The 13,566-nt window shown below is 41.5% G+C and overlaps 1 protein-coding gene across 1 annotated transcript in view; it reads right to left on the bottom strand.

Annotated features, from left to right (window-relative positions):
* Nucleotides 1–4,115: 4,115 nt before the first annotated feature.
* Nucleotides 4,116–13,566, bottom strand: part of NSMCE2 (NSE2 (MMS21) homolog, SMC5-SMC6 complex SUMO ligase) — a 171,532-nt gene continuing 162,081 nt past the window's right edge. Inside the window, exons 5-7 of the mRNA XM_024192589.2 lie at nucleotides 10,356–10,459; nucleotides 9,358–9,464; nucleotides 4,116–4,490 (exon numbers count right to left, since the gene is read on the bottom strand). Of these exons, the coding sequence (XP_024048357.1) occupies nucleotides 4,376–4,490; nucleotides 9,358–9,464; nucleotides 10,356–10,459 (326 nt within the window). The 3' untranslated portion in view covers nucleotides 4,116–4,375. The remainder of the gene's footprint in view (nucleotides 4,491–9,357; nucleotides 9,465–10,355; nucleotides 10,460–13,566) is intronic.

The raw sequence follows: 13,566 nt of genomic DNA, 5'->3' as shown, positions 1-13,566 counted from the left end.
GGTTGAGCTCACAGCTCAGGAGTGGTAATGATGAACATATCTTTGAGTCAGATGCATGTTCTTATCAGCATAAATTTATGGTGCTGTTTTGTTCTTCCAAGAAATCCTGGCATAATTACTTTCCTAATCACACTGTGGGCACACTTCATTGATTACACCAATCTGGAAATGTCAGATATCCCCTAACTTTGAAATAGGGAATTCTATTAATTCAGAAGAACCTTTCCAAGTGAGAGAACTTTTTAAATGGCACCCACTCTAGGGCACTATTGAAAGCTCTAGGGTAGGGCTGCATGGATTCTTTTGCCTGTTCTTTCAACCAGCTACACCTTTAATCACTTATGGCCTGACCCCAAAAGGATCCTTAATTTTAGAGGGAGTGACAAGTGGTCTCATATCTCTTAGGAACAGGCCATTGATTTGTATACCTCCTGCTTCCTTCCTGAACCAGATTTAGGTATGCGTGACTTTTCTTACTTTTTTAGGGCATCTCTTTACAGAAACATGCTAAATCCTGATTCTTCTTCCTATAATCTTGTTGCAAAATTACTTGACATCAAACAGTGAGATAAAATATACTCTTTGATTCTTTAATGTATGCATGCTTACATATGATAGTTTATAGCAAAAACACATGATGAGTTGAAACAAACTGTGTTTAAGGGTCCACTTCCATGACTCACAGTGATCAGTTTATTCATTGCCAATACTTCATTTCTGTGCTTTATTTCCTTGAAGTTTTCTTCTTCTAGAGCTGGGTTTCTGCATAACATGGACCACTCTGAATAGGGAGGTTGTCTCTTCTCCCCTGTTCACCACTGCATAGACAAAACCAATGCTCAAGAAAGCTTTTTGCAAATGAACAATAAACACCCACTACTAAGAATAAACAACATTGGGTTCCTTGTGAACTCCTAGGCCTCAATTCCACCCCATGCTCCAGCCACTTTCCATTGCTCCACCAGTGCCCAGCAACTCTAAACCTTGTGGGCCTGGCCTCCCAGAGGATACTCCCTGTGTAGGGGGATTCTGAGATGGTACAGGAGCTGCTGTAGGGACTCCTATGCTCCCTTGGCTCTCAGCCTGAGGGGGCATGACTGGGGCTTTCCCTTCCTCACATAGTTGTAACAGGCCCTTGGAGCTGTTGGCAGCTGGTGTATGTTAGAACACTTGTGTTGGGCACCAGCCCACTGCATAAAAACCCCAGATCGGGACAGTGCAAAAGGCACTCCATACACCCCACCCAGTGTGTCAAGTGCACAGCAATGGCAGCTGAGGATCTGACCCTCAATATTTCAGTATCAATTGGTAAATCGTTTCTAGTAAAACTTATCAATAAAGAGCCATCCCCGTTCTATCGCAAAAAAGGGCAAAGGTCTATTCTTGGCCCTGCTCAGCTGACCAGTGGGAACACTGCGGCTAATAGCTGTTCCATGCATGTAATGAAATGAATCAAGATTATCACAGATATTATCAGGGTTGCAAGGGACCTCAGGAGGTCATCTAGTCCAACCCACTGCTCAAAGCAGGACCAATCCCCAACTAAATCCCCAAATGGCTCCCTCAAGGATTGAACTCACAACCCTGGGTTTAGCAGGCCAACGCTCAAACCATGAGCTATCCCTCCCAAACAGACCAGACAATAGAGTTTGTTCAAGGACTGCAATCAATGCAGTTAATCTGCTGTAGGCAATTGAAAATCATATGCAATATATCAGTGATTTCTGAGTATTATCAGAAATATTCTAATGTATCTGAAAGGATTCCATAATTATTTAAGTCATGGCTTTATAGGGCAAGTCCTGGGCATTCTCAAAAAAGATCTCTCAGATTATAAAAGAAACCAACCTCAAATTCAATACAAATACTGCTTCAGACATCGTATGTAATTGCTATTAAAGTAAGGCAGGTATCTTCTGCCAAACTGTTAAATTTCTTTCCTTCAAAGAGTAAAAGGATCTCAGAGTTTATAGGCTGAACTTGCTATTCAAGTTTCATGACTTCATAGACATTGCCTAACCCAAGCTAGGGAAGAAAGGAAGGAAAAATAATTTATTGTGAGACAGGAATGTGAACATTCAAAGAATACTTTCCACTTATTGCATAAGTGATATGGGTGCTGACCTACTTGCTTTCCTTTTCCTTATAATATTGCACTTCAGGTTTGCCTGGTATTTCTCATATCTTTACTGCCTTATCCAGGCACTTTAAATACTAGAGACTGGGTACATATATGCAAAGTGCCCGATTCAGAGATATGCTGAGCACCTGTACCTCCAATTAAAACCCTCCAACTTGATCTCAGGATCAAGCCCTAACTCTTAAAATCTGGTAAACAAACATATCCAAGACAGCAATCTCTAGTCTAGCATCACTCATAGGAACGCAAGGATAATGAACTTCAGGAATATCCATATGTAGCTATCTGAGAATATATTAATATGAACACCACACTATAGCAACTGGATCAGAGCACAATAGGGCTAGTTCAGTCTAGTAACTGTCTTCCATTTTGCAGGTACAAATCACTCTGCATACAATTTTGCACCTGTATTTATCTCCCTTATATGTCCAAATCCCTTATTTGCTGACACATTCAAGCACTCTGACATCTTAGTGATCAAAATTACTGGTGCCCACAATTTTGCAGTTGAAAACACAGGACACATCTACACTGCAAAAACCCACAGCAGTGAGTCTCAGAGCCCAGGTCAACCTACTTGGGCTCACAGGGCTTGTACTACGGGGCTAAAACTAGTAGCGTAAACCTTCCAGCCTTTGAGAGCCTCCCCTCTCCCTGGGTTTCAAAGCCTGGGCTCCAGCCCGAGTGGGATCATCTACATTGCTACTTGTAGCCCCGTAACGTGAGCCCAAGTCAGTTGACCTGGGCTCTGAGATTTGCTGCCTCAGAATTTGTTTCGCAGTGTAGACATACTGACAGAGTACACCTACACTGGAATAAAAGACCCACAATACTGATGCGGCTGACCCAGATCAGCTGACAGAGGCTTTCAGAACTCAGACTGCCGGGCTAAAAATTGCTGTGTAGATGTTCGGGCTTGGGCTGAAGTGTGGGCTCTGGGACCCTCCCCCCCACATGCAGCGTCCCAGAGCTCAGGCTCCAACTTAAGCCCAAACATCTACACACCAATTTTACAGCCCCACAGTCCGAGTCAGCTGACACAGGCTAGCCACGGGTATTTAATTGCTGGGTAGACTTACCCACAGAGGCCTGATTAAGCCCACGGTTAAAATTTGGCCCAGGAAGTGCATTATTAGTGCAACCGAACCAAAAGTTGCTAGAGATTTTTTCCAACAGTGTTTCTCACAGGTTTTGGGGTTTTATTTAAAAGTGCTGGAGTAAATCTAAGCAGACTTGAAGGTGAAAGGAAAAACGTTCGGCAATTCAGGACATCCTCCTCCCCATGTTTTAAAAACTAAAACTATAGTTTAACAATTACAAAACTGCATGTTTAGTTTAATGTGGCCTATACTCCAAGTATAATTTGGGTTAATAAAGGTCTAATGAAGTAACGCTTATAGCAACAGTAACAATGCATGCATGTATGAAACTTGTTATTATTACATGGTATAGTCTTTGTAACTCAAGGTATGTAGGTATCCTATAATATTTTTATTGTTATTATACATAAGGTTAATGAAGTGAAGAGGTTTATAAATAAGCCAATTCTTCTCACCTAAAATATCAATGTGAACCCCCTTGGGAATTCCAAATACATAAAGTCTGAAATAAAAGATTTTGAATATAAGAAGTACAGTATGATTAAGGGCCAGGACCTGCGGTTAATAAAAGTGACTAATGATTTTGCATTCCCAAACATGAGATCCAGATGCTCAGCACTTTCTGAAAATCAGGCTCCCTTAAGAGGTCTTGTGCTGGGCATCCAAAAAGAGAGGCACCCCAGATCATGTCCCTTTGAAAATCTTGGCCACGGTGCCTCCTACCATGAGTAGCCCCAGCAACAACAGAGACGTCTCACTGGGATGGCTCACAGTAGGAAACAGTGCACCCAGTAGCAATCATTTTGCAGGCTTGGCCCTAAATTGATATCTTTAGAATGCTTTGAAAATGAGCACACTATTGACAAAGGAGGTTACATTTTGCATATACATTTTATTTATAAAATGCAACATTTTAGAGGTTCAGGAAGAAAAACAAACAAGTTAATCTGGAATGCTTCACACTTGGCAGTTTAAGAAATGCTTTCATTTATAGCTGACACCTTCAACTTTGCCTTCAAATGAAACACTTCAAATAACAATCAGTTACACAACCTGCTTACAATCAGCAGCTTATCTCACAAGACCTCCAATAACAAATTTTCTTTGTGGTAACAGTGTGTCCAGCTGACTTCTACGGCATTGATCGGGCTTGTTTATTCTGACTGTCAATCGCTCTTTTAAATGCTTCATCTGGCACAAGATCTGATCTCTTAACATCTAAATGGCTACAGCCAATTTTAGGGCAGCTGTTAAAAAGAAAAATAAATAAATCAGAAGAATTATATTAGTCATCTGAATGTAGCATTTGCTGTTTTATATTTTATTCCCGCCCTCCCCTCAGAGTAACTTTGTCGGTGACTTGCTGCAGCTTTTCCTTGATAGATAATAAATCTCTGTTGGGAAAAAAAGTCTAATTATCTTAATAGGTGGGAGTTGATGTCTCAAGGGAATGAGTGTAATGAGATATAAAGACTTTCACCTGTTGATCACTGTCTTAAATCCAACAAGAGTTGCCAGTGTTACTAATAATACAGTTACTTACTGTAATCATTGTATATTGCTTTACATCTTCAAAGCACTGTATTTTCCCCCCACCAATCTGTGGTGAATAAGTATTAGCCTCGTTATATAGATAGGGAAACAGATTAAAGAGGTTAAGTGACTTGCCCAGAGCCACAGAGTGAGTCAGTGGAAGAGCTAGGGTTATGAAAAGTGATGAGTCCTCACAAGAACGGAGGGGGAGAGGATTGTGTGTCATATTAGTGATCTCTAAAAGTAGAACGAATACAGAGTTTGATATTTGGCTGCAGGTAGTCAGGTAAAGTCAGATTACGTCTACAGTGAAAGATATTCAGGGATGGGGTATCTTTTTCCCTTGCTAGTGGAGCCAGATGTATATGGATAATGCCCACAGTTAAAACATTTGAGGACTCACTTTTTTTGGAACCTAGATTCTTTTTGGGAAGGAATTTTGTCTAGGACTTGGAATATAGAGTCAGCTCTCATCCCTTCTATTCCAGGCTTTGTCACTGGCTTGCTGTGTCTGCCTTGGGCAAATCACTTAATCACGCTGTGCCTCAGTTTTTCAATCTATAAACTGGTTAGAATAATAATTATCTGTCTGACAGACGTGTTGCAAGGCTTAATTAAGGTTTGTCAAGTGCCTTGAAAGTCTCATATAAAACACTTCCTGTAAGTATTAGCACTACTGTGACCAGTGCATGAAATTTTCCCAGGCTGTGGAAGGCACCATGCAAGGTGTTGGGAAAGCCACACAGCAGTATGCAGCAGTCCCTTAAGCTGCAGTGGAGCTGAGCTGCATAGCAGGTTTCTTTGTGGGAGCATAGAAGATGGAGGCTGCGGGCAGGCCAGGTGAAATGGCTGAGAGACAGCCAATGGTCTGTGAAGTACACCCATCAACTCCACAGGCCTTGAGGAAAGAAGAGTATGCAGCTTGCTGTAGCCACTACTACATTGCTTTGCCTATAGCAGTGGCTGTAGCTCTAGGATGAGGATGGGGAGAGGATTCCGTTCCTCACCCTGTTGTTCCCTCAGCTACTTATTGATCTCCCTGACAAAGTGCATTAACTTGGGCTTTGCCGGACAGATCAGGTTTTGCCTTTAAACCACGTTAGGAATGTTTGCTCCCACTGGAACACCACTGTGAAGAATGCAATCATGTAGCAGCACAATAGAAAAGGGTTTACTCCAGCTGGGAGCTTGAGAGAGTAGGAATGAATGGTTTCTATAGACCTAGCAGGTTGTGGCATTTCAAAAACCGATGCTGTATTTCCAGAACAAATGTTAATTACAGAGCAACTCAGCTCATTTTAACAGACAGATATACGCAGAACTTAGAGTTACATGTAGCATGCCTAACTGACCTTTCTAAATGTAATTAGAGCAAACCCCTGTTATTGCTGTCATGTGCACTTCTAACATACCATATGATTACATCAAAAATACCCCTACATTAAACAATGTTAAGGTTGCAGGTCAAGCACTCAAAAGTTTGTTAATGAATGTAGCATTTCCTATCAGGAATTTATCCCTAGGAAATATCAAAGGGACCATTCATTGTGGGTAGGCGCTGAGATTTCTCAATTCAGACAGCTGTTTCTGGGTCCTGATCTGAAGTCACACCAAGAGGTAGGTAATAATGTAAATACAAAGGTCCCGTGTTTTCAGTATTTACAAGTCAAACATTTTATTGTGAAATCTGGACATGAGGAGACTCTCGAGACCTTTAACCACATTTGAGGAGTTGACCCAGGAGAAAGCTGGAAACAAAAGGTTTAAATTTATAAGATATACACAATTTTGATTGAAAAAGCTGTTGAGGGATTTGGACAAAGAAACTGACCTTGATGATTAGGGTTCTCTATGGGAAAGGGGATATACATCTTCAATTTGTGGAGCTCAAAGAAAAAATTATAAATTACTGTATAGATAGCATTTGACTCTAGTTAAGATCCATCATATTTTTGCTAGTAGGGAGGCGTTCCATTGGAGGGGTGGCCGGAAAAGGGGAACATACTTGATCATGTGGTAGTGGTGTCCAGAAATTAGTTGTTTTTTTGGAGGAAATTATTAAAGAGATTCATCTTATGACAAAATGCTGGCTTCCAAGAGATCCCCTGACCTGCTTACTTAATGCTCCAGCAAAGGATCTGCATTTTAAACAGCAATAAATATAAATTAATGTATTGTTCTAACAGCTAGACTCTGTATTCAGGGCCGGCTCTGGCTTTTTTGCCGCCCTAGGCAAAAAAGCCACCGGCCGCCCCCCTGCCCCCCCCCCCCCCCTTGCGGCAGGGGAGGGCGCCGAGCCCGGGAGCAGGGTGGAGCGGAGAGCCCGACCGGGGCTCTCCGCTCTCCCCGACCGGCCGGAGCGCCCCGCCGCATCCCTCCAGGCGCCGCCCCAAGCACACGCTTGGTGGGCTGGTGCCTGGAGCCGGCCCTGTCTGTATTGCACAGTATTGGAAAAATGTGACCCCATCTCCTATGGAACGGGGTACAATAAAATATGGACTGTTCTTGTAATGGAAAAGTTTTCATACCAAATACATACACAAGAAGTGCCAAAAAGAAGATAGGTATTCAGAAATTTTGTCACTCTTTCTAGTGTATTCAGAGGAGGGCGGCTCCCTAGCCGGCAAGCCAGAATCTGTAGCCATGTTCTTTAAATAGTAACCTGATACTGAATAAGTAAGGTACAATGTAGTATGTTAACGTTTTATTTTAACTTTGCCTTAACAAAAAGTTCAAAAAGTTAGGAAATGCCAGAAGTGCAATTTGAATTCTGGCATTTTCTAAATTTTAAGTGCTTGACTTGGCAACCTTAATATAGGGATGTGTGCTTCCATGTAATTTCCTTAGTTTCTTAAAAAGTAAGCGGAAAAAACAGATTCTATCATGTGGAAGCATACTGACTCCCATGTGGGTCATCAGCAAGATTAGAACCTTTAGATTCACAGCAACAACCTCTGTGACTTGAGCTATCTGAGTAGCAGGGCTGTTATTGTCCATGTGGACCATCCTCTGGAAGAGGAAGAGACTCATTTTGCTAGTGGATTTCACTGCTGATTACTGCCAGCAGAGGAACGTTGAGACTCGGTACTACTTTGTTCAACTCCAGGTTCTGGAGAGGAGTGTGTCTAGTGGTTATCAGCTGTTCTGCCCTTGTCCCCATAGCCTGTTCCCTTTTGCTCCCACCCTTTGGCTCCTGTTGCTACCTCTTTTGGCTCCTTTCCACCTCCCAACTGCTGTCCCGCTTTGTCCTATCTCCCAACCCAGCTTCTGTGCCTCTGCCTCCCTGTCCCCTCTGACTCCTATTGTTCCCAGAGTGCCCATCTCCCTTCACCCATTTGCATTCTAGTCAGATTGCTTTCTCCCTGTTATCCATTTGAGTGGCTAGCACAACAGCAACTTTCCTGAAGTCAGGAAGAACAATTTCAGGGAAAGTCCTACTCAGCTTTTGCAGTCCTGTGATGGTGCATGCACAGTCACTGTGGGGATGGTGCATGCACAGTCACTGTGGGGACGGTGCACGAGCAGCCAGTCATCGCACGGGAGCTGCGTGCAGCTTACATATGTTCAGCGCAGATAGAATCTTTGGAGAATAATACCATCAACCTCTTACAAACCTCTCCTGAGCATGTGCAAAACTGCACATTTTTCAGAGGCTTATAACATGGCCAAACATATGCTGCTTGGTGAAAATCAGTCTCTTTCCGACACCATGGTGACCCCACCGCCAAATATCATGGCCCTGCTTCTCACCATAAGACAGAGAATATATGTTTTCAACATAGGCAAACTCACCCATATTTTCCCTGATCTCATTCTCAAATGGCTGAAACCTTTTGGCTGAAATTAAACAACAATAATAGCAGCAGCAGCCGCCGCCTGAGCTAGACACCCAGCATGGAAAAATATATGCCCTAAATTTAACAAAGTTATAAGCAGCTGAAAATAGGGTCTTTGTATGGAACGTGTCAAGCAACCTTAACCATAGGCAGTACTACCAGCATTATCTATGGTAAAAAGTGTTTTCCTGAATTATGGAAGGGACTGTACAACTTATTTTTCTGGCTGAACAGTCTTCCCTTCATCTAGGGGTTTATAATGTTCTGTATTAGTTCCTTTTTCTTATTGTAGTACCATATATCAGCTATAAAAGTACTGTCTTTTCCCTTCCATTTGCAAAGGAGTTATATTATTTTTTACATCAACTTTGACAGTTTTAAAAAACACACGGTAAGAACAAAAAATGAACTAGCAACTTTAAGATGTTAAAATTTCTCTGTATTGTTAAGGACTGTACTAGATCTCTGTTACTTTGTTGTGCAGATACAGTGAATGGCTGTTACTTCCCCATACACTTGCTGAATGTTTCCTTAAATATATATATATTTTTAAATAAAAACAAGAGGTATCCTCCATGTGCACAGTATTAATGAGGAGACTGATTTGGGGGCAGACATTTAAATATTACTTCCTTCAGCCTTGCCAACACAAATAAATTTCATAGAACAAGTGGAATATGATTCCATATACACAGCAAGCCAAGTATTCCCCCCCCCCCCCACACACACATTTTTGCTAACTTACCATGCCTTTTTCTTTTGATTTTCTCGACGCTGTATAATTTTTAGAATGGCTTCTTCTTCATAGGTATGGCCACAGACTTTATTTCGAACTGGCTTCTGCATTTCCATCTGCAATCAATATGACTGTATTTAACAGAACTAATTATGACCTTGAAAACATTCTCAGACCTGCCGTGGGATGTTGCTAACAGCCCCAGTTAGAGATGACTGGTAAATGGAAATCAACTACATGGAAAAAAACCCCTCATTTTGGGGGGGGGGGGGAAATCATCCCAAAACAGGACAAAAAACACAATATTTTTGGTGAGAACGGATTTCCAGAAAAATTCTGCATTGGAAGAATCAACGTGGATTTTTTTGGATTGCTCGTTACTGCCTTGAAGGCTTGTGTCAGTTTCATTTTCTGTCTGAAAATGAAATTGGCAAGGACCTTCTGGATGGGCAGCTGTCATTTTGATTTTCCCAATGGAAAATTTTGGATTTTGCAAAAAGAGCATTTTTCAAACAGAAAATCATTCTTACAGAAAATTCCCAACTATCTTGCGCCCCTGTATAGAATACAGTTTGTAGGTATCACCCTTCTTTCTCTCTAGCTATTATTACAATCAACTTTAACTTTCACAACTATCCAGGCCCCCATATGTTAGGAAGGTATTATCTTGTGGCAGAAAGTACTGTCCCCTGGCAACAAAATATAATTAAACTCCAAGCCCCACACATAAGAGTCTCTTGCTTAAAGCGGCAGGAAGTCCCTGTGGTCCATATGCTGTACTACTCAAATTACAGGATCAGGCCCCACGTGGTAAACTGCATTATTCCTGCGAGGTTTTATTTCAGCAACATGACCATTGTCTGGTTTCTAAAAATCAATATACATATATAGCTAACAAGTATGTTATATAGGTAGGAATGTCAATAGGATTATAATGGCTATGAAGATGCAGTGAAGTAATTGAAGATGGGAAATATTTATCTACTACAGTAATAGTAATAGCATACCTGTGTGATAGGACAAATAAAGTTCATCTGACTTTGAGTCACTGCTATATCTTCATCTATTTGTTCAATGGACTCATTTGCATCAGTATCTGACCGGGGACCAACTACAATGAGAAAAGACAAATTATTGATTTTCATCCAGCTTTTAATATCCAGTCACCATTAAAAAAAATCAGCATGTGTCAGTTACAGTGGTAATTGAGATGCCACAGTTTTCCCCTAAATAGGAAACAATTGTAATAACTGTGTGGTATCTGCTAGGAAATGTTGATTTTTAAATGGTGACCACTATAGACATGATTTTTATATAATACCAAGAGAGGGAAATGGAAGCCTGATTCAGCAAAATCCTACATGGTGGTGGGATTTGTTACTTCTATTAAAAATCTATGCATTTACCAAATCAGAAACACAAATTCTGTTCTTGCCCCAAAGTAAATCCAGAATAACACTGCTGACTTTAGTGGAGATCTGCTGGTTTTCACTGGTGTAAATGAAAGTAGAATACGGTCTAGGTTTTTTCCCATGAGCCAAAACAATCCTTACAAAACGATTAAAAAAAAACACCAACCATTTTATTTAACCCTGTATCAGTGACAGAGAACCTCTACTAAGGTATGTGAAGAAGAGCCCATTTTCAAAGTTCAATCAGAACAGCTACCATATGTACTTGCACATAAGCTGACTTGTGTCTAGGCAGGCCCTTTTATTTGCCATGTATAGTCCCTGACCCACATATGAGATGAGCAGACCTATAAAACAAACAAACAAACAAACAAACAAACAAAAAATCACATCCTTGCAGCAGTGCCAGAGGAGAGGGGAAGCACCACCATCCTCCCATTGTTTAGTCACTTGGGGGCTTTAGTGACCCTGTGGCCCACGCAGCATGCACCTCTGGTGTCACTACTTTCCCAAGTGGTACCAGAGGACATCTGTTCTCAGGCAGCATCCACCCTTCATAGAGCCCAGGCTGTAGTCCAGATACTTAACCTTAGGAGCAGGCTGGGTATAGAACTCCTGCTGTTGCTGCTGGTGGTGGTGGCCCCTTTCATCGTTCCACCTCTTGCTACTGGTTATATTTTGTTTTTATATATTTCCTTCTTCCTCTTTCCCTGCCCAAATCTCCCACCTCCCTCCCCCTTCTAACAGCCAATCCACAAAGAAGTGTCAAAATGGCTGTGGGATGATTCCGACGTGAGTATGCCATCAGGCTAGTAACCAGGACAGGTCTATTTTTGGAGAACATCTTTGTTAAGAAGGCCTCACTCACTCAAATCCTGGAGAAGCAGCAAACAAGATTGAGATGTACCAGCAAAACAGATTGGTGAGTTTTATTTGCAAAACAGGCCCTTCAATAGAACCATTGGCAAATCTGAAGAAAAAAAGACTGAAGGGGACACAATTTAGTTGTCTGTAAATACAGAAACAGGTACTATAAAGAAAGCAAGGACCAATTATCTGCATTAGGCACCATTTTATGGGCCTTTTTTCTTAATCTCCTCTTGGAAATGCACACATGCAATCTTCAGTGTATCATAAATACCCTGTATTTCATGCGAAATACAAACCGTCTTATGAAAACCAGTAGAAAAAAAACCCAAGGTTTTCGCCATACAAAACAACATGGAAATTATGACTTAGATTTCAAAGGAAACAGGCTGCTCTAGGAGTATCTAGAGCTTCAGCAACCGCAGGCTGCAATATGGAATGCTTTCTCTGAATACCATATGAATTCTTTTCTTACAAGCGAGGCCAATAAAGCACAAGGGGTACAGATTTTCCATAAATTTACAGAATCTTTAAATATTGGCACTTTGTAGCTTTGATATTTCCTGCTGAAAACATCTGGAGAGTTACACTTTTGTAGGCTGCATTTTGTTCCAGTTCAGGAGCCTAGTACGTGTTCCAGTGCTTTATGTCTGAAAGAATGTGGCAGCTACAGATGAGTTCTAGGCTAAACGATTGAGGTGGTCTACGTCTGTTACCAATGCTGGTGATGTTTGGACACCAAAGTAGTAGGGTAAGGCTCTAAAGCTTGGAATGTATAGATGCAATTTTAAACCAAACCGTTCTTTTAAATGTGCCACACATACAAACCTTTGGCCAATATTTTCAAATCTAGGTGTTTAAAGTTCTGCACTTAAGTAAAAGTGACACTGAGCACCTTTCACTGCCATTGATTTCAGTGAGATCGATGGGTGCTCATCAGCTTTGAAAGCCAGGCTGCTTGTATTAGGAGCTAAATTTAGGCATCCAGGTTTGAAAATGCCAGCCTAAATTCCAGTGCTATAATTGGATCTGCAGTTCTTTATGGATTCAAGTGTTTTAAACCTTGCTCCTACTTTGAACCTGACCTAACATAACAAGTGGGGTTCCGCAGGGGTCTGTTTTGGGACCGGCTCTGTTCAATATCTTCATTAACGACTTAGATATTGGCATAGAAAGTACGCTTATTAAGTTTGCGGATGATACCAAACTGGGAGGGATTGCAACTGCTTTGGAGGACAGGGTCATAATTCAAAATGATCTGGACAAATTGGAGAAATGGTCTGAGGTAAACAGGATGAAGTTTAACAAAGACAGATGCAAAGTGCTCCACTTAGGAAGGAAAAATCAGTTTCACCCATACAGAATGGGAAGAGACTGTCTAGGAATGAGCACAGCAGAAAGGGATCTAGGGGTTATAGTGGACCACAAGCTAAATATGAGTCAACAGTGTGATGCTGTTGCAAAAAAAGCAAACGTGATTCTGGGATGTATTAACAGGTGTGTTGTGAGCAAGACACGAGAAGTCATTCTTCCGCTCTACTCTGCTCTGGTTAGGCCTCAGCTGGAGTATTGTGTCCAGTTCTGGGCACCGCATTTCAAGAAAGATGTGGAGAAATTGGAGAGGGTCCAGAGAAGAGCAACAAGAACGATTAAAGGTCTTGAGAACATGACCTATGAAGGAAAGCTGAAAGAATTGGGTTTGTTTAGTTTGGAAAAGAGAAGACTGAGAGGGGACATGATAGCAGTTTTCAGGTATCTAAAAGGGTGTCATAAGGAGGAGGGAGAAAACTTGTTCACCTTAGCCTCTAAGGATAGAACAAGAAGCAAGGGGCTTAAACTGCAGCAAGGGAGGTCTAGGTTGGACATTAGGAAAAAGTTCCTAACTGTCAGGATGGTTAAACACTGGAATAAATTGCCTAGGGAGGTTGTGGAATCTCCA

This window comes from Terrapene carolina, unplaced genomic scaffold (genome assembly GCF_002925995.2).
Source record: "Terrapene carolina triunguis isolate 2854851 unplaced genomic scaffold, T_m_triunguis-2.0 Scaffold58, whole genome shotgun sequence".
NCBI lineage: Eukaryota > Metazoa > Chordata > Testudines > Emydidae > Terrapene > Terrapene triunguis.
Note: the sequence above shows the minus strand (reverse complement) of the source record. Positions and strands in the feature narration are given on the sequence as shown.